Source organism: Vigna umbellata, chromosome 5, assembly GCF_029865625.1.
Source record: "Vigna umbellata cultivar VRB3 chromosome 5, Vumbellata_1.0, whole genome shotgun sequence".
Taxonomy (NCBI): Eukaryota; Viridiplantae; Streptophyta; class Magnoliopsida; order Fabales; family Fabaceae; genus Vigna; species Vigna umbellata.
In genome coordinates this window covers 3,634,539-3,657,411 of record NC_142169.1, presented here as the reverse complement: position 1 = coordinate 3,657,411, position 22,873 = coordinate 3,634,539, and the positions used below count along the sequence as shown (strand labels likewise).

Below are 22,873 nucleotides of genomic sequence, written 5' to 3'. Positions count from 1 at the left end.
CGCAATGAAATGGAGTCCTAGACGATATGGGTAAGAAAAAGAATTTTAAAAACACCATTTAAACGTCTAAATGAATAACATCTTACAAGAAAACGTTTTATGAACAAAAGCTTCTATCTCAATCATAACACTGAAGCTTAAAATGTGTATCATTAAAAAGAAGTGTAAATTCAAGCAAGCATATTATGAAATGTACTGTCTAGCAAAAGAATGCTAAACGCTGCATTTCTCAAACAACTTTTGATAAAGCATATAAGGTTTTTCACAATCTGATGATCATATATGTTGAATGCTTTACCAAACGATGCCTTTATTAATGAATGGACAAATGATAAAATGATTTGAACACGCAATACGGCCTAACGCTTATCAACGTTCAAAATAATTAATGCATGTGCGATAAGGTGCTTCAATGATTGTATACCTTGTTCTTCATATTTATGAAGATCAAAATAGCAAAAATACTTAATCAAAATCTCTGCACCCAAAAAAAAAAGACGTTAAGAGGTTTGAAGAACATTATGATAATGTTTCATTTGAAGACTTCTACTCTGACATTTTGTATAAGCTTAATTTTTCTATGAAGCATTAGGTTGTGTAATTAAAAGAACACTTTGATTATCATAATGAAGAACTTAGGTAGTAGAATGAATGTTCAACCTAAAGAGCTTAGGAATGGCATGAGTAAGTTTTGTAAATGTGTGAACCAAACTTTTGTACTCAACTTTGGTGTTGGAGCAAGAAACAACTTTCTGCTTCCTTTACCACCAGAGATTAAATTTGAATGCTTGAATAGATAAAGGTCAAGCAAGGGAGACAGATTGAAGATGCAATCAATAAGAAAGTACTTTTGAGGTGCCTTGAAATACATTTATACATAACTCAATGAAAGTCTAGAGGTTAGGCCATAAACTAAGAGCCTTTATTGACTACAAAGCTAATTTCAAGTCTAGTGAGAGTGGTATATTGCAATGCCATCAACCACAGAACAACGAAGAGTAGCATGTTGAAAAATATCTAACTAGTACTTAGAAATTTGCATTTGGATCCTACAGAAGATGATTAAATATCAGAAGCATTGCCACCAAATGCCCAAAGGATTGGGGTATTGACACTTGATGCCAAGGTGTGAGGATCCTGACACTAATTCTTTACTTACGTTTGTTAACCCTCGGTAAGTGTAACCGAATCGTATCAAGTAATAATAAAATGGTTAGACCACGTATCGTTTCCCAAAGGACTCACGGCCTAAACAATTATGTGATTTGTTGATTAAATTAGACTTGTGAACAAATTCTTGTAGATTTAAATGCAAGTACTAAAAAAGTAAATATGAATGCATGTATTGATCAATTGCACAAAAGAAGCAAAACGTGATTGAAATATATGGAATGATAATGTTGTTGGGGGTTTTCAATTCATCCTATCCTCTCTCATGTATTCAAGAATTCATCTTCTTCATTAATGTTAATGCCACTTTCTAATTTACCTTAAACCCAATGTCTTGGTGAAGAAAGCCTACTCCTAATCACTAGTTTACAATGTCTTGGTCTCCCTAGAAATTATTCATGCATTACATTCGCACAAAAGCTTAAAGGCAACCAATCCTCCTATCCCTATGTCTAGGCAATATTACTATTGGGAGAATTTCTTCTTGTCTAGATTTATCTATGTGTCCATACAAATAAAATCAATGATCATGAAATTGAATGAGTTAAACAAAGCATGCATAGAGTATAGAAGAAAAACCCTAACAATTAATTAAAGAAAGCATATGAATTAAAGAACCAATTCAATACATGAGAGTTTTAAAGGATTACATTGATTCCCCAACAACAATGAAGGTTTAGTTCACCATAATCATGGTGAAACTAGATGAAAAATAATGAAAGAATGAAAGATAGAACCCTAGAATTTGAAGAGTGGAGCTTGAGCATCCAAAATTCTCCTCGAAAGGGTGAAGAAAGTGTGATTTTGCTTCGTTCTGCCAAAAGATACTAACCCTAGGTCGACTAAAATCTTATATAGACTCTTAAAGATTACAGAAAAGTGGCCCAAGGCCCATAAAAATGCCGCTCAGCAGTAAGTGTGATTCTTCTATTTGACGCTCAGCTGTAGTTTTGCTCCTCGGTAGTGACTGCGGGTTTTCAAAGTGCCGCTTAGCGGTAATTTCCGCTGAGCATTACTTGAGGCTCTTCTTTTATGCACTTTTTCTTCCTTTTCTGACTCCAACTTATGGCTACTTCACTTCTTCCATTCAATTCATCTTAAAACCTGCAAAAACAAGGGAAACCAAGCATAAAACCCATCCAACTCTCTTATTTCAAAAACATAAGCAAAAGGATGATTACAGGCTAGTTTCTAAGTCATAAAGGTTGTTTTTGATGTCCAATTTAAGTATAAAAATAATAGTTTTTCAACTTTTATCAACGTTCTTTTAATAATTTACTAACTTTTTTGCCTTTAGACCTTTAATAACACAAACATGAAGATAACCTTATAAAAAACTTTGTGTTGGGACACTTATTGAAATTTAGGGTTTATGATGGTGTGATACTACTAGTGTCATGGTTCTGCTGCAGTTACTTGGTGGTCTGTTAATGATCGTGATTCTTAGTGGTTCATCGCGGTGGTGAAAGAGGTAGATCTATGTTGGTGATGAAGGCATGAGATGTAGATAGAGTTTGACGTGGTTTGTGCAATTTGGATCTGCAGGTGTTTCGTTAAAGGCTGAAGTTGATGGCTCACACAGAAGTACGACGCAGTGGGTGAATGAGGCTTATGGTTTGGAATGATGGCACAATGTGATGGAGGTTTCACGTGTGGCTTGCGAGGTGTCTCGATGGATGTTCACATTTTGGATCTGCATTTTTGGGGGTTGTATTCACGGTGGTGGAGGAACAAAGTTGCTCTAGTGGTGGCTTCAATGGTGGTTGCATTCATGGTGGTGGAGGAATGAAGTAACGTGGAATGGTCACCTAAATAATTGTGCAGGAAAACCATGTAAGCAACAATCCAACAACTGATTCCAACATTACAACCTTGTATAGTCTGTAATTAATGATTTATAGGACGTGACCAAATTGAACATAAAGTACCACAATAAACACTCGGAAAAATGATTCTCACAATGAACAAAGTTGACGAAAATAGGGACCTAAAGAGTATTGGAGCCTTAAATAAATTGTTCAAAATTTTTATTACCATCCATTAAAAACTCAATCCCATTATAATGCCAATCTTATAATTAAACGTAATATAGTTTTAGAAACCACTATAGTATATTGAAACAGACACACTTTACTAGTATTAAAATATTGCTAATTACTTTTTCAAAGACCTATCAATACAATATTACTACGAGAACATATAAAATTTTCATAAATACTGATCAACAAAATATTACTATACAGACATATAAATTGATTCTTAATTTATATTCTTAACTTAATTATAAATAAATTACTATCGTGAACTAATGGTCAACCTTCTTTTTGTAAAGCAATGATTATGTGTATTTGGACTATCTAGTTCTTATTTGAAGTTCTTAAAATAATATATTAGTTCTAACTGAAAAGCCAATACACCTAAGTTAAGATATAAACAACACATAGATAATTAAATTGCTTAAAAATATAAAATATTGTTAAATAAGTTATTTTATTTTTGTTACACGATCTTGTGTGTTAGATCTTATTATTAGCATATTTTAGATTATAAAACAAGTTCATAATTAAAATCTCATATGTAGATAAAGAAAGAAAAGTTAAGACAAAGAAAAAGTTGTATTTATAATATAACATTTTTTAAGATGGCAGGTGGAGCTTTTGCTACTCGAGAAAATGGAACACAATATGAAAGCAAGACCACAATATTTGTATTGGTCACATGTTTTGTAGCAGCCATGGGTGGTCTACTCTTTGGTTATGATCTTGGAATCACGGGAGGAGTAACTTCCATGGAACCATTCTTAATAAAATTCTTTCCGAGTGTTTATAAAAAAATGAAAGATGAATCTATCCATGAAAGTCAATACTGCAAATTTGACAATGAACTCCTTACGTTGTTCACCTCTTCTTTATATCTTGCTGCATTAGTAGCTTCTTTCTTTGCTTCCACCACCACAAGAATGATGGGACGTAAGACCTCAATGTTTGCAGGTGGTTTATTCTTCCTTGTTGGTGCATTGTTGAATGGTTTTGCCATCAACATTGAAATGCTCATAATAGGTCGATTATTACTTGGTTTTGGTGTTGGATATTGTAACCAGGTGAGGCTTTGCATCATTGTTAATGCTTTAAAATTTGGTTATACGAATATGGAGAGATTTTCATGATTAAATTATTTTTAACTTTTCCTTTGTCTTTTTTATTATTATTATTTCCAATAGTCTGTACCTGTGTATTTGTCTGAAATGGCTCCAACATCGATAAGGGGTGCACTTAACATTGGATTTCAAATGATGATCACAATTGGCATCTTGATTGCAAACCTCATTAATTATGGCACCGCTAAACTAGAATATGGTTGGAGAATTTCTTTAGGTGTTGGTGCAGTTCCTGCAATCATGTTATGTGTAGGATCTCTTTTCTTAGGTGACACCCCTAATTCCTTAATTGAAAGAGGTAAAGAAGAGGAAGCAAAGAAAATGTTGAAAAAGATTCGTGGCATGGATAATGTTGACGAGGAGTTCCAAGACCTTGTTAATTTGACTAAAGCAGCCAAAGGTGTGGAACATCCATGGAAGAACATTACAGAACAAAAATACAGACCCCAACTCACGTTTTGCTCTCTGATTCCATTTTTCCAACAATTCACTGGCATCAATGTCATCATGTTTTATGCACCCGTCCTCTTTAAAACCTTAGGCTTTGGTAATGATACTTCCCTTATGTCTTCAGTTATCACTGGAGGTGTTAATGTGGTTGCCACTTTTGTTTCCATTTTCTCCGTGGACAAGTTTGGGAGAAAGATATTGTTCCTCGAAGGGGGCATTCAAATGCTTATTTGTCAGGTAGAAACCTTAACTTAATCGATAAACGACTTTTGTTACTTTAGTATTTAAAAATAACACTTTTATCACATAAGTAATTTGCTAGCATGAAGAACTAATTTGAATTTCATAATACGTGTAGCTTGCTGTTGGAATCATGATTGCTCTAAAGTTTGGGGTGAGTGGTGAAGGCTATTTTACCAATGGAGAAGCCAGTCTTCTCTTATTCTTTATATGCGCATACGTTGCAGCATACGCATGGTCTTGGGGTCCCCTTGGGTGGTTGGTTCCTAGTGAAATATGTTCTCTAGAGGTTCGATCTGCGGGCCAAGGCATCAATGTTGCTGTAAACATGTTATTTACCTTTGTCATTGCTCAAGTTTTTCTAACCATGCTTTGTCACCTGAAGTTTGGTCTTTTCTTTTTCTTTGCTGGATTTGTGCTTATCATGACCATTTTTGTTGCCTTGCTCCTACCCGAGACAAGAAATGTTCGAATTGAAGAAATGAACAAAGTTTGGAAATCACATTGGTTTTGGAGGAAGTTTATTTCGGATGATGTAGTCAATGGTGGACATCCTCATATAGCTACAATTTGAAATTATATTGTTTAAGAACTGCATTTACTTGTACCAACAAAAGTTCTATAATTTTCCAAATAATTCATTGTAGTTAATGTAATTCCTATGGTTTGTAACAAATACATTCATTCAAAATTTGAACCAAATCCAGAAAAAAAAATGTTTGTCCTATATTTATAATAATATTTTAGCATATTGCTTGGATTTTGTTAGATTTTTCATGAAGTGTAATTTTAATGTTAAATTTTTTATATTTATCTTTATCCATCGATAATTACACAAACCAAACCTCAAAATACTATTAGGAATTGCACTATAAACCTAACATAACCCCACAAAATCGGCTTGTAAGGTGAGATTTTATAACTACATGTGGCATCCTAATAGGGTGTTAAATTTTGGTATCAAATTCTGGTTGTCGAAAATAATTTGAGACTTTCGGGAGTCAGCTTGTTTAGTTGTTGTTGTGAATCTCTATAGCTTTTTGTATGTATGATGTGAATCTCTTTAGAGTCTCGTTTCAAAAGTCCCATGGTATTTATTGTTATGTTGGTATGCTAAATTATCATTGCAGTTTAAAAAAATACATCTAAGGATTTTTATAAACTCTGTAAGAGAATAGAATGAAAAAGGTGGTAAGATTATTTCAAACAGAAGCGATCATGAGGGAGAATTTGAAAACGAACTATTTCAATGATTTTGCGAAAACTTTGGCATGAAATATAAATTTTCAACTCCAAGGACATCGCAATGAAATGGAGTCCTAGACGATATGGGTAAGAAAAAGAATTTTAAAAACACCATTTAAACGTCTAAATGAATAACATCTTACAAGAAAACGTTTTATGAACAAAAGCTTCTATCTCAATCATAACACTGAAGCTTAAAATGTGTATCATTAAAAAGAAGTGTAAATTCAAGCAAGCATATTATGAAATGTACTGTCTAGCAAAAGAATGCTAAACGCTGCATTTCTCAAACAACTTTTGATAAAGCATATAAGGTTTTTCACAATCTGATGATCATATATGTTGAATGCTTTACCAAACGATGCCTTTATTAATGAATGGACAAATGATAAAATGATTTGAACACGCAATACGGCCTAACGCTTATCAACGTTCAAAATAATTAATGCATGTGCGATAAGGTGCTTCAATGATTGTATACCTTGTTCTTCATATTTATGAAGATCAAAATAGCAAAAATACTTAATCAAAATCTCTGCACCCAAAAAAAAAAGACGTTAAGAGGTTTGAAGAACATTATGATAATGTTTCATTTGAAGACTTCTACTCTGACATTTTGTATAAGCTTAATTTTTCTATGAAGCATTAGGTTGTGTAATTAAAAGAACACTTTGATTATCATAATGAAGAACTTAGGTAGTAGAATGAATGTTCAACCTAAAGAGCTTAGGAATGGCATGAGTAAGTTTTGTAAATGTGTGAACCAAACTTTTGTACTCAACTTTGGTGTTGGAGCAAGAAACAACTTTCTGCTTCCTTTACCACCAGAGATTAAATTTGAATGCTTGAATAGATAAAGGTCAAGCAAGGGAGACAGATTGAAGATGCAATCAATAAGAAAGTACTTTTGAGGTGCCTTGAAATACATTTATACATAACTCAATGAAAGTCTAGAGGTTAGGCCATAAACTAAGAGCCTTTATTGACTACAAAGCTAATTTCAAGTCTAGTGAGAGTGGTATATTGCAATGCCATCAACCACAGAACAACGAAGAGTAGCATGTTGAAAAATATCTAACTAGTACTTAGAAATTTGCATTTGGATCCTACAGAAGATGATTAAATATCAGAAGCATTGCCACCAAATGCCCAAAGGATTGGGGTATTGACACTTGATGCCAAGGTGTGAGGATCCTGACACTAATTCTTTACTTACGTTTGTTAACCCTCGGTAAGTGTAACCGAATCGTATCAAGTAATAATAAAATGGTTAGACCACGTATCGTTTCCCAAAGGACTCACGGCCTAAACAATTATGTGATTTGTTGATTAAATTAGACTTGTGAACAAATTCTTGTAGATTTAAATGCAAGTACTAAAAAAGTAAATATGAATGCATGTATTGATCAATTGCACAAAAGAAGCAAAACGTGATTGAAATATATGGAATGATAATGTTGTTGGGGGTTTTCAATTCATCCTATCCTCTCTCATGTATTCAAGAATTCATCTTCTTCATTAATGTTAATGCCACTTTCTAATTTACCTTAAACCCAATGTCTTGGTGAAGAAAGCCTACTCCTAATCACTAGTTTACAATGTCTTGGTCTCCCTAGAAATTATTCATGCATTACATTCGCACAAAAGCTTAAAGGCAACCAATCCTCCTATCCCTATGTCTAGGCAATATTACTATTGGGAGAATTTCTTCTTGTCTAGATTTATCTATGTGTCCATACAAATAAAATCAATGATCATGAAATTGAATGAGTTAAACAAAGCATGCATAGAGTATAGAAGAAAAACCCTAACAATTAATTAAAGAAAGCATATGAATTAAAGAACCAATTCAATACATGAGAGTTTTAAAGGATTACATTGATTCCCCAACAACAATGAAGGTTTAGTTCACCATAATCATGGTGAAACTAGATGAAAAATAATGAAAGAATGAAAGATAGAACCCTAGAATTTGAAGAGTGGAGCTTGAGCATCCAAAATTCTCCTCGAAAGGGTGAAGAAAGTGTGATTTTGCTTCGTTCTGCCAAAAGATACTAACCCTAGGTCGACTAAAATCTTATATAGACTCTTAAAGATTACAGAAAAGTGGCCCAAGGCCCATAAAAATGCCGCTCAGCAGTAAGTGTGATTCTTCTATTTGACGCTCAGCTGTAGTTTTGCTCCTCGGTAGTGACTGCGGGTTTTCAAAGTGCCGCTTAGCGGTAATTTCCGCTGAGCATTACTTGAGGCTCTTCTTTTATGCACTTTTTCTTCCTTTTCTGACTCCAACTTATGGCTACTTCACTTCTTCCATTCAATTCATCTTAAAACCTGCAAAAACAAGGGAAACCAAGCATAAAACCCATCCAACTCTCTTATTTCAAAAACATAAGCAAAAGGATGATTACAGGCTAGTTTCTAAGTCATAAAGGTTGTTTTTGATGTCCAATTTAAGTATAAAAATAATAGTTTTTCAACTTTTATCAACGTTCTTTTAATAATTTACTAACTTTTTTGCCTTTAGACCTTTAATAACACAAACATGAAGATAACCTTATAAAAAACTTTGTGTTGGGACACTTATTGAAATTTAGGGTTTATGATGGTGTGATACTACTAGTGTCATGGTTCTGCTGCAGTTACTTGGTGGTCTGTTAATGATCGTGATTCTTAGTGGTTCATCGCGGTGGTGAAAGAGGTAGATCTATGTTGGTGATGAAGGCATGAGATGTAGATAGAGTTTGACGTGGTTTGTGCAATTTGGATCTGCAGGTGTTTCGTTAAAGGCTGAAGTTGATGGCTCACACAGAAGTACGACGCAGTGGGTGAATGAGGCTTATGGTTTGGAATGATGGCACAATGTGATGGAGGTTTCACGTGTGGCTTGCGAGGTGTCTCGATGGATGTTCACATTTTGGATCTGCATTTTTGGGGGTTGTATTCACGGTGGTGGAGGAACAAAGTTGCTCTAGTGGTGGCTTCAATGGTGGTTGCATTCATGGTGGTGGAGGAATGAAGTAACGTGGAATGGTCACCTAAATAATTGTGCAGGAAAACCATGTAAGCAACAATCCAACAACTGATTCCAACATTACAACCTTGTATAGTCTGTAATTAATGATTTATAGGACGTGACCAAATTGAACATAAAGTACCACAATAAACACTCGGAAAAATGATTCTCACAATGAACAAAGTTGACGAAAATAGGGACCTAAAGAGTATTGGAGCCTTAAATAAATTGTTCAAAATTTTTATTACCATCCATTAAAAACTCAATCCCATTATAATGCCAATCTTATAATTAAACGTAATATAGTTTTAGAAACCACTATAGTATATTGAAACAGACACACTTTACTAGTATTAAAATATTGCTAATTACTTTTTCAAAGACCTATCAATACAATATTACTACGAGAACATATAAAATTTTCATAAATACTGATCAACAAAATATTACTATACAGACATATAAATTGATTCTTAATTTATATTCTTAACTTAATTATAAATAAATTACTATCGTGAACTAATGGTCAACCTTCTTTTTGTAAAGCAATGATTATGTGTATTTGGACTATCTAGTTCTTATTTGAAGTTCTTAAAATAATATATTAGTTCTAACTGAAAAGCCAATACACCTAAGTTAAGATATAAACAACACATAGATAATTAAATTGCTTAAAAATATAAAATATTGTTAAATAAGTTATTTTATTTTTGTTACACGATCTTGTGTGTTAGATCTTATTATTAGCATATTTTAGATTATAAAACAAGTTCATAATTAAAATCTCATATGTAGATAAAGAAAGAAAAGTTAAGACAAAGAAAAAGTTGTATTTATAATATAACATTTTTTAAGATGGCAGGTGGAGCTTTTGCTACTCGAGAAAATGGAACACAATATGAAAGCAAGACCACAATATTTGTATTGGTCACATGTTTTGTAGCAGCCATGGGTGGTCTACTCTTTGGTTATGATCTTGGAATCACGGGAGGAGTAACTTCCATGGAACCATTCTTAATAAAATTCTTTCCGAGTGTTTATAAAAAAATGAAAGATGAATCTATCCATGAAAGTCAATACTGCAAATTTGACAATGAACTCCTTACGTTGTTCACCTCTTCTTTATATCTTGCTGCATTAGTAGCTTCTTTCTTTGCTTCCACCACCACAAGAATGATGGGACGTAAGACCTCAATGTTTGCAGGTGGTTTATTCTTCCTTGTTGGTGCATTGTTGAATGGTTTTGCCATCAACATTGAAATGCTCATAATAGGTCGATTATTACTTGGTTTTGGTGTTGGATATTGTAACCAGGTGAGGCTTTGCATCATTGTTAATGCTTTAAAATTTGGTTATACGAATATGGAGAGATTTTCATGATTAAATTATTTTTAACTTTTCCTTTGTCTTTTTTATTATTATTATTTCCAATAGTCTGTACCTGTGTATTTGTCTGAAATGGCTCCAACATCGATAAGGGGTGCACTTAACATTGGATTTCAAATGATGATCACAATTGGCATCTTGATTGCAAACCTCATTAATTATGGCACCGCTAAACTAGAATATGGTTGGAGAATTTCTTTAGGTGTTGGTGCAGTTCCTGCAATCATGTTATGTGTAGGATCTCTTTTCTTAGGTGACACCCCTAATTCCTTAATTGAAAGAGGTAAAGAAGAGGAAGCAAAGAAAATGTTGAAAAAGATTCGTGGCATGGATAATGTTGACGAGGAGTTCCAAGACCTTGTTAATTTGACTAAAGCAGCCAAAGGTGTGGAACATCCATGGAAGAACATTACAGAACAAAAATACAGACCCCAACTCACGTTTTGCTCTCTGATTCCATTTTTCCAACAATTCACTGGCATCAATGTCATCATGTTTTATGCACCCGTCCTCTTTAAAACCTTAGGCTTTGGTAATGATACTTCCCTTATGTCTTCAGTTATCACTGGAGGTGTTAATGTGGTTGCCACTTTTGTTTCCATTTTCTCCGTGGACAAGTTTGGGAGAAAGATATTGTTCCTCGAAGGGGGCATTCAAATGCTTATTTGTCAGGTAGAAACCTTAACTTAATCGATAAACGACTTTTGTTACTTTAGTATTTAAAAATAACACTTTTATCACATAAGTAATTTGCTAGCATGAAGAACTAATTTGAATTTCATAATACGTGTAGCTTGCTGTTGGAATCATGATTGCTCTAAAGTTTGGGGTGAGTGGTGAAGGCTATTTTACCAATGGAGAAGCCAGTCTTCTCTTATTCTTTATATGCGCATACGTTGCAGCATACGCATGGTCTTGGGGTCCCCTTGGGTGGTTGGTTCCTAGTGAAATATGTTCTCTAGAGGTTCGATCTGCGGGCCAAGGCATCAATGTTGCTGTAAACATGTTATTTACCTTTGATATTGCTCAAGTTTTTCTAACCATGTTTTGTCACCTGAAGTTTGGTCTTTTCTTTTTCTTTGCTGGATTTGTGCTTATCATGACCATTTTTGTTGCCTTGCTCCTACCCGAGACAAGAAATGTTCGAATTGAAGAAATGAACAAAGTTTGGAAATCACATTGGTTTTGGAGGAAGTTTATTTCGGATGATGTAGTCAATGGTGGACATCCTCATATAGCTACAATTTGAAATTAGATTGTTTAAGAACTGCATTTACTTGTACCAACAAAAGTTCTATAATTTTCCAAATAATTCATTGTAGTTAATGTAATTCCTATGGTTTGTAACAAATATATTCATTCAAAATTTGAACCAAATCCAGAAAAAAAATGTTTGTCCTATATTTATAATAATATTTTAGCATATTGCTTGGATTTTGTTAGATTTTTCATGAAGTGTAATTTTAATGTTAAATTTTTTATATTTATCTTTATCCATCGATAATTACACAAACCAAACCTCAAAATACTATTAGGAATTGCACTCTAAACCTAACATAACCCCACAAAATCGGCTTGTAAGGTGAGATTTTATAACTACATGTGGCATCCTAATAGGGTGTTAAATTTTGGTATCAAATTCTGGTTGTCGAAAATAATTTGAGACTTTCGGGAGTCAGCTTGTCTAGTTGTTGTTGTGAATCTCTATAGCTTTTTGTATGTATGATGTGAATCTCTATAGAGTCTCGTTTCAAAAGTCCCATGGTATTTATTGTTATGTTGGTATGCTAAATTATCATTGCAGTTTAAAAAAATACATCTAAGGATTTTTATAAACTCTGTAAGAGAATAGAATGAAAAAGGTGGTAAGATTATTTCAAACAGAAGTGATCATGAGGGAGAATTTGAAAATGAACTATTTCAATGATTTTTCGAAAACTTTGGCATGAAATATAAATTTTCAACTCCAAGGACATCGCAATGAAATGGAGTCATAGACGATGTGGGTAAGAAAAAGAATTTTAAAAACACCATTTAAACGTCTAAATGAATAACATCTTACAAGAAAGCTTTTGTTGTGTGTATGATGTGAATCTCTGTAGAGTCACGTTTCAAAAGTCCCATGGTATTTATTTTTATGTTGGTAATTCTTGATAGGGGAAGCAATATGGGTATTGAACCCATGCTCTGTGAATTACATTAATTGTGCTTTCAATTAGAACCGTGTTAATTGTAATTCTGTTACATCCGCTACTAATGTAACCCATTACATTACTAACATAATCGATTGATTTGCGTCTGATATGAGATAACTAAAAATTGAGACACCGTACACATCTCTTAAGACTTTTGATCATTTCTAAACTTTCATATCTAATATTGTGAATTGATAAAAGAGATACAGGTGTGCTAAGACGGTCCAAGAAACAAGAATCAAAGAAGTTGATGATCTTGAAGGTCTCTTGAAGAACATATTTGGATTTTCATTGTTGATCAACTACTGCACTACTGAGGTGTACTCTTGACAGATCAAACTTCTTTTTTTCAATCTTCGATTGTTGTATTCCGTGTGCATGCGGCCAGCAAAAAGAGTGAGGAGCTCCTGGTACTTTGAGAGGGGTCCTCAAAGGGTTATGCAGTGAAGACGTTTGGTTCTTTATGCAGGTGTTATATTTCTAATTTGATTGTTGAGTGGGAGAGGTGTTTACATTTTGAGAGAGTTCTCTCTAAAACCTTTGGTGTAAAACTCAAATCATTATAGTGAAAGAACCTTCAATCTAAGGTTGATTGGAAGGAATTTGGATATAGGCATTGTGGTCGAACCAATATAAATCCTATGTTTGTATTTCTTTCCTTATCTCTTTTCCTTTCATCACATGCGCTTAATTGCTTGAGTTTCAAGATAAGATTAAAGATCATTCTAGTTTGCAAAAAGATTTAAAAAGAAATTGTTTTTACTGATCACCAATTCACCCCCCCTCTTGGTAAGGGAAACAAGGCAATTCTTTTCTAACAATAGGCGAAATTATCATTTAAGTTTAACAAAATGCACCTAAGGCTTTTTATAAACTTTGTAAGAGAATATAGAATGAAAAAGGTGGTAAGGGAAACAAGGAAATTCTTTTCTAACAATGGGCACCTGAACTGGTTTTCTAAAGTTATTTGAAAAACAATCGATTACTCTTTCTGTAAAATCGATTAATTGATCCTAATGCCCTATATTTCCTAGACCATCGACTAAGGTGCTTCTACAAATAAACCTCCTCTATTTGCGGGAGAAAATTACCCTTTTTGGAAAATCAGAATGAGAATCTTTCTTGAATCTGTAGATAACAGTGTATGTGATGTTGTGATTAATGGTCCTTTTGAGCCTACAAAATTAGTTGATGGAAAACCTATTTTGATAATTTTTTCTGAGTGGAATTAAGAGGAAAATAAAAGGGCTCAGTATGATATAAAAACGAGAAATGTTATTTCTTCTGCACTTTCCATTGATGAGTTTTTTAGGGTTTCCACTTGTAAAAGTGCAAAGGAAATGTGGGAAGTCCTAGAAGTGACTCATGAAGGGACTAATGAAGTGAGAAGAGCCAGAAAGAATTCTTTGATCCAGAAATATGAGATGTTCAAAATGAAGGCTGGGGAAAATATCTTTGATGTGCAGAAAAGGTTCACCAACATAGTAAACCATCTGGTTGCACTTGGCAAAGTATTTGAGAAAGAAGAAATCAACATAAAGATCTTGAAAAGTCTTAACAGAAGCTGGCAATCAAAGGTAACAACAATTTCAGAATCAAGAGATCTTACCACAATGAACATGGCCACACTATTTGGTAAGCTTAGGGAACACGAGTTGGAGCTAGGAAGGTTGAGAGAGGAAGAGGAGACTGAATAGAAGGAGTCAATAGCTCTTAAAGTAACCAGCAAGAAAGCCTCCAGGAGGACTGAATCTGATGTTGACTCTGATATAGACATGTCACAAAGGGAAGTAATGAACATGATGGTAAAGAAATTTACAAAGTTCATGAAAAATTGAAATGTTGTATTTAATTTTGTAGGCAATTCTAGAGAAGGCAGGAGAAAAGGAAAAGTTGAAACTCCTACGTGCTATGAATGTGGAAAGGAAGGACACATCAAACCTGAATGTCCAAAGTTGAAAATGAAGCAAAAATCTTATGGAAAGCATAATCATGATAGAAGAAAGAATAAGAAGAGAAAGACATAATTTCTTAGGAAAACAATGACTTTGAAGATTCATCCATTGATGAGGACAACTGCAGTCTAGAAGAGGAGACAAACCTGTGTCTCATGGTTGGATCAATGTATTTTAAAAGCAGCTGCAACAACTTTGAAGATGAACCTATAGAAGTCAGATATGATCAGCTGTTGGATGCATTCCAGGAACTTCAAGCAAAAGCCATGAAACTTCAATACAAGGTTAATCGATTAATCTCTGAAAGAAAAGATTTTGAATATTGAATAAATCACCTTGTTGAAGAAAATGATAAGTTGAAAATTGAACTTGATATAGCTTTACAATCTGCTATTAATGTAAAATCTAAAGCTAGAGATTGCAAAAAGGATTGTAAGGATTGTCATGCTTACTTGGAGAAAATCAATTATCTAATTAAGACACTGGCTAAATTCACTCTTGGTAGATCAAATCTAGATGTTGTAGTAAGATTACAAGGGAGAGTAATTAATAGATAGGGAATATGATACAAAGCTAAAAGGGAAAGAGTTAACTCGAAAAAATTTATTGATTTAGTAAACCTTTAACTACTACATGTTTCTAATGTAACTCTATTGGCCATACTATTAGAAATTGTTACTATAGAAAGGTTGGAGTTCCTAAGGGAAAATTTAAGTGGATTCCCAAAGAACCAATCCTTGTAACTAACATGAAAGGCCCAAGTTCATTTGGGTACGTGCATCCAAACCTTTTGAAAGTTTTGCAGGAGAGTGAACTAGACTTGCAACAGACAAAACTCAAGGAGGAATTTCAATGGATTCACCAAAAAGCACTTGAGTATCATCTTTGGTAACATTTATTATTAAATCTGAATCTCATGCATCATATTTTTTATCTGTGAATGTGTATTGATATGTGTGTCTATGATGTTTGCTTGTCTGCTTTGCAAAATTGACTGAATAATTGTTTTCACAACTTTTAACTGATTGCATTAGTAATGAAATTGAATATTTGTTCTCTGTATTTCTGTGGTTTTAGAAAAAATGAGATTGTGTTAGAAGTTAACCGATTTCATAACTAATCAAATCGATTAAAATGTTATACTAGACTTCTAAATTTTTCAAAAATTTAAAATATTTCTACTGAAACCAATTAGATTATCACCTATATAAATGAGATTTGCCATGTAACATCCCTAATGAAATGCCACTTGTAAATAATAAAACCCGAAATTTATGCAATTTTTTTTTCTTAAATACCATCGCTTATAAAAGTTTGTATAAAACTGCAGAAACAAATAAAACATTAAACGTCTGAACGTATTACAACTAAAATTCAAACCTTACAAATATTCAAATCCATTATTCGAAAACATAAAATGTCTTTAAAACATAAATAAATCTCATCAGTAAAATTTCCCGTTCTCTCGTAGCGCTACTCCTGCCTTGCTTTATCTGCACCGCCATCTACTCCCATAAAAGTACGATCATCATAACCACAACCACAAAAGGAAAGGGTGAGTAACTAAGAACATAACATAACATACAATTCACTCACTAATCATATCCTCAAAACACATACTATACTAGGCATTACATCACATTATATCTCAATACTCAACTCATAACTCCAACATTACATTACGTCTAAATGCTCAATTCATAACACAAACTAAAATAGTCATTACATTACAATACATCCCATTATTCAACTCATAACTCAAAGCATACATACAAGCTGATGTTATTTCCTTAAATTTTGTCGTACCAAACCTGTTTACCAAAACAGAGCGATTCAAACCTGTTTACAAAAATACGGCGATTCAAACCTGTTTACCAAAACAGGGCAATGCAAACCTGTTTACCAAAATAGGGCGATTTGAGCCATCTTCCATTGAAACTTCAGACCTATCTCCCCGACTCCTCAAGGAATTACGAGTAAAAACTTCGGTTAGGCGCACCACCAAGCACTATACTCACACGAGCCGAAGTCATTGGGCGAGACATCCAACCCTCTAAAGTCCTCACGAACGAGGAAGGGTTGACACTCGAATTTATGTCTTCGTAGAGACTTAACACTCTATCGTATCGCAATATGAACATCAATCGCTCGACAAAATTCAAGGAAATAACAATCGCTTGCTCTCACAACCTTACCATACAACTATACACATTTCATCATACCATGTACAAAGTTAACCAAATTCATTGACCAGCAATTAATTAAAATTTATAAATAATTAAATAACTTAATTTTCACAATTAATTAATTTAATTATTTTTCCTACGTACGCATCCCTAAATTAATAATTTCACAATCCCGTCAACTAGAACACTATTTCTAGTGCACCCCCAACTTTACTAAAACACAACACTAAAGATAACACCCATATTTTCCATACACCTCCTTTTTACTCTAAACACACTCTCTTTTACATTTACCAACACAAGTGGACCCCAAGGCCACTAAATTCCATCTTTCTCTCATCAACTCTCTCTCATTTTATGAAATAAACACTCTCCTTCCTCATTTCTCTCACAACCCGTGGACCCCATCTAATTTCACTCTATGGTAAAAGTTACAATTTCTCTCCTTGCACAAATCATTTACGTAGCACAACTCCTTCACCCAACCACACTACACTTTTCTCTTCTCTCTCCTTCCATAAAGCTCACGGCCCCACCTCCTTCACTTCTTATTTCATTTTTTTTCCAACTCAAAGCTCTACACAAATTATGTACTCCCATGCACTCACACCTTCATCCCTTCTTTCATTTTCCTATTTGACTTTTCAACTCACACCACCCCTAATTTTCTATTTCATCCAAGATCCCTACCTCTTCATGGCAATTACCCACACACAACCCTCGTCTCCTTTTTTTTCACTTTTTCTTTCTCAACCAAAACCCAAAAACACATTTCTTCTTCCCCATTTCACGTCAACACCAAACACACCCTCACTACAAAAGAAGGACAACATGCAACATGTTAACGTTAATCTCAACATAAAAGGAAAAAGCATGCAACAATATTATCATGTTACCTTCTACCCATCATACACCATGTTATATCCCAAGTTAAACCCCTTACCTCTATTCCAAGCTAGCTTCCAAAGGCTCTTAGGTTTCTATTAAGACTTCGACAAGTGTACCGAATCGTATCAAGTAATATAAAATGGTAACACCAAGTATCGTATCTCAAAGGACTCACGACCTAAACAGTTATGTGATTTCTTGATTAAATAGGACTTGAAAACAAACTCTTTTAGGTTTAGAATGCAAATAATAAAAAGTAAATATGCATGCAATTTGATCAATTGGACAAAAGTGTAAAGATGAACGAGTTTGACATTATGGAATGAATATATTGTTGGGGTTATATTTCACCTTGTTTACTCTCATGTATATGTGAATTCTACTTCTTCATTAATGTCAATGTCACTCTCTAAAACACTTAAAACCCGATTCCTCGACGAAGAAAGTCTATCCTTAACTATTAGTTCATAAATTCCTAGCATTCCTAATAATTAATTATGAAGAACAGGAGCTTAAGACAACCAAAACTCATACCCCCATTCTTGAGCAATACTACTTCTGGGAATAATTCTCCATATCATGAATTGTAATCTACCTTCCGGTACTCATGCAAATCATACATCATGCTAAAGAATGAGTTAAACGAAGCAGCATTACGCAAAGCAGAATTATCCTAACAATTAATGAAAAGAAGCATATAATATCAAGAATCAATTCAATACATGAGAGTTCACAAAGGTTACATCATCCCCAACAACAAATAGAGTTTAGTTCACCATTGTCATGGTGAAACTAGATGAACAATGGAAAAAGAATGAAAGATAGAACCCTAGAAATTGAAGATAGAATCTTCTACATCCAAATCCGCCTTCAAGGGGGTGAAAAGTGTGTCTCTAAGCCTATTCTGTCCAAAGATGTAAACCCTAGGACGTCCAAGTCCTTAAATAGAACATAAAAATAACAGAAAACGGGTCCAAGCCCATGAGACTGGCGCTCAGCGCCCTAGTTAGGGCGTCTAGCGGTGTGCAGGTCAAAATTGGCGCTAAGAGTTAGCTTAGAGGGCAAGCAGACGTGGTACGAGATCAAATTGGTGCTCAACGCCCTTTTTCTATGCTCAGCGCCCTTTTTCTGCACTCTGTTTGACTTTTATGCATTCTGGTTGACTTTTCTGCACTCTGATTCACTTTTCTGCACTCTGGTTGACTTTTCGGCATTTTGGTTGACTTTTCTATACTCTGGTTGACTTTTCTGCATTCTAACTATTTGGTACTTTAACTCTTCTTTCAAATCATTCCAATAGCCTACAAAATTAAGAGAATTTAGTGATAAAATCATCAAGTATAACCTCAACTCTCTTATTCACAAAACTAAAGCACAAACATGAGTTAAAGCAAGTTTCTAATTCAAAAAGAGTGTTTTTAGTATCAAAATTAAGTATCAAATAACGGTAAATTCAACCGTTTTCAGTTTCTTTCCTTACTAGATAACAAGCTTTCACTCCTTTTGGTCTCCTACAAGTGACGTCCAAAACCTCCAAGACTAGGGTAACTCTTTCTTTCTCTCACTAACTTGTGTACTCTCCAATTGTGCCTCTCCAAAAATAACTCACGGTTCTCTCTCGTTTCCACCCTCACTTTTTACTAAATTTCCAACACCAATAAAACCTCTCTTTAATGTGTGTAAATGATAGGTTTAAAATGTGTTTAAGTGCCTCTATAATACTCATTTACGTAGCCTACCATTTTTAATGCAATGGTAACCTTCCCAAGGAACCAAAAGTCTCTTACAAGCTTCCTAAGACTAAAAATGTGTGCCCAACCCATGTAAAAATGAAAAATGCCCACAACCATGCAAAGGTAACGTAAGGTATGAAAGAACAAAAAAATGAGAACCCAAATGCTTCCCATGGAACGTTCATGGCCTAACAAAAGCCACCAACCTTTCTTTAATGCAAACGAAGCTTAAAAAGAACATAAAAGTAACCAATGAATTGCATACATGCTTCAGCACACATCAAGTACGTGAAAAAGGCTCTTTTCAACTTTCTTTCACCAAATTACAAGCACACAAAGTATTAAAATAATACTACTCTACTACACATTTCTCTTTCCTCATTTAATGTATGAAAGCACAGAAAGAAGGAGACAAAAGCTCATTCACGGCCTAGCACACAATTGACACCCTCAAATGCACATGACAAGGCACTTTAATTCTCTCTCTTACCTCATGGTGGGTCCCCACCTCCAAGGTGGAAAATTAGGCCCTGTTCTCTTGAGTGGATTTGAGGGAATGGATTTGAGGGGATTTGAGAGGGTTTGAAGATAATTTTTTTTATCGTTTTTTTGAGCAAATTTGGAGGTAAATGAGAGTGAATTTAAAAATAATTTTTTTTAATATGTCATGTCAATACAATTCTATACTAATTCTCACAAATTTTATTTTCAAATTCACTCTCCTTTACCTCCAAATTCGCTCAAAAAAACGATAAAAAAAATTATTTTCAAATTCTCTCAAATCCTCTCAAATCCATTCCCTCAAATCCACTCAAGAGAACAGGGCTAGAAGTCTTTTTTGTCACAGGAAGTTTGAATATGAGATCACACATCCCTTCCTTGCAATCAATCATATTGCAATCATATAACAACCTCTAGACCAAGCTACATTACTAATATTATAACATTAACATTTATATTTAACTACTCTTTCAAGCTTTTTATAAATTATCATAAAAATAATTATTAATTTAATTTTATTCACCTCTTTAAATATTTCTCCACACTATTTTACAAAATAATTTATTATTTAATATCTCAAAATAAAATAATTAAATTAAAATGTCATTTTATTTACATGGGTCTTAATTCAAATCTAGTACTGTTATCATTGTGTTTAAAATTGAAGCATTAAAACCCTATACACTCCAAAATCCTACTAAAAAATGGCTTCATCTTCATCATCCAAACGCGAGAAGACAGTTGCCCAGACTACAAGGAATGCTAGTCCAACTGGTGAATAAGCGATGACGCGGTTAAAGACAAGTTCTTAAGCTGGAGAAAAATCAAAACGGTGGTTCCTCATAAATTTTGGGACCTTCAGTTATTCAGAAAAGAAGGGTTTCTATTTCAAGAGTGGATTACTTATCAGGGGCTTGAAGAATATGTTCAAATGAAAGGTGAATGCTACCCTGATTTGGTAGAAGTGTTCTACAATAATCTAACAGTTATTGATGGTGTTATATACTCTTGGGTAAAGGGTGTTAACGTCACCATTGATGATGATGTTTGGCTATTTGTCGCTGATCTCAAGGCTGAAGGATTGCTGTCTCATATTTAGGATTTTGATTCCAACATTTGGCTAACCAAGAAAGCCATATATAAAGATTGCCTTAGGTGTCCAAAAAGATATAAGGGAAGTAATTCGTATCTGCACAATGGGCTAAATAAAGAAGAAAATATGTGTGTGCTTACATCCTTGCTTGGCAATAGATTCCTACGTGATAGATTGTCCAAGGAAGACTTACTTCTGCTGAATGCCATAAAAATGGGAATACCTACAAACTAGGTTGCAGCCTTAAAAGACCATATGATTGAAGCTTGAGTCAATCACTGGCACAACTTACCTTATGGGATGTTCCTCAGTAAAGTCCTGTTGCTTCAAGGAATGGATGTCTCTAAGGAAGACAAAATTCTTATGCAACAGATCAAATGAAATAGGAAAAACAATATTAACCTATGTTTGATTAAAGAAGATCGCTGATGGCTAGTTCTTCAGAGATGAGCCAACCTTCGTTACTGGCTTGGCTGGTGCATCTATTCCTGATGAAGATCATTGTACTTTCATTCCATAAACAAAATTTGAAAAATATATTGTGGATCAGTTTAAGAGAACTTCTGAAATAATTCTAAGGATGGAAAAGTCTATATTCAGAATTGAAAAGAAAGTAGATGTGCTTATCAAGATCCACTCTAGCAATGAATCCTCAACAAATGAATCTAATGATGAAGATGAGTCAACTGATGAGGATTCCATGGATATGTCTGAATCAAAATAGGGGTTTAATGTCTGAGTTCGTTCTATTTTAATGTTCTAATAGGTCTGAAAAATGTAATTTGTCTGTTAAGCCATTTATCTTTTGGTTTCTACTTGTAATCATTTCGGCAATATCAATGAATGAAATTAATTATGTTTGAATTATATCAGTATTGTGTGTTGGGTTGATTGTGATTGTTTATCTGTTGTATGATTGCAAACTGTGATATTCGTTGTCACATTTCTTTTTGCACAATCATACTTGATTGGATGATTCTGTTATTTCACATTTATACTTAAATTGTACTGACACTCAACAAAGATTGAGAAAATTGTGATATGCAGGTCTATAACTTTATAAAAGGTGTTTACAGGAATTAACAAATTATCTGATCTGGATATGAGCTATTCTGCGAAAAATAATCGACTACAAGAGTAGTAAAATCGATTAATCTGTGCAAATATGGTTTGAAACTTCTTACTGTTAATTCATTTACTCTAAACCACTTATTTTGATGAAATATGTGTTTATACATTCTGATACTTATCTGTTTATATTCGCTGTGAATGTTTATTCTTAAAATGTTGCATTTACATAAGTTCATTGACTTCAAGCATTATTTGTTTTACTTTGACTACTATCAGTTAGAATTGATGAGCTTTGTTTCTCAACACCAAGAGGAGGGGTGAATTGGTGTTTTATAAAAATGTGCACTTTTGAAATCTTTTTCGTAAATGATATTGTTCTTGAAAACTTTCTTGTGCCGTAAGCAATGTGCGTGCAATGTAGTAGTATGCGTAATCAATTAATAATCGATTATGTAAAGAGATAAGGAGAAGAAAACCAAACTCAGTTTTTATACTGGTTCGGCCTCAACGCCTACATCCAGTGTCCTTTCAATCAACCTGAGATTGAAAGCCAATTGCACTATAAAGATATGAGTTTTTACAGCAAGGCT

At 33.9% G+C, this 22,873-nt stretch overlaps 1 protein-coding gene and 1 pseudogene across 1 annotated transcript; both read left to right on the top strand.

The window, feature by feature from the left end:
* The first annotated feature begins 3,811 nt into the window (after positions 1 to 3,811).
* Positions 3,812 to 5,591, top strand: LOC148197541 (sugar transport protein 10-like). Its single transcript, XM_088115560.1, has 3 exons — positions 3,812 to 4,270; positions 4,391 to 5,014; positions 5,136 to 5,591. Exons 1-3 carry the CDS (start codon positions 3,812 to 3,814, stop codon positions 5,589 to 5,591), a joined length of 1,539 nt encoding a protein of 512 aa, XP_087971686.1.
* Positions 5,592 to 10,130: 4,539 nt separating this feature from the next.
* Positions 10,131 to 11,910, top strand: LOC124825317 (sugar transport protein 10 pseudogene; annotated as a pseudogene).
* The last annotated feature ends 10,963 nt before the right edge of the window (positions 11,911 to 22,873 follow it).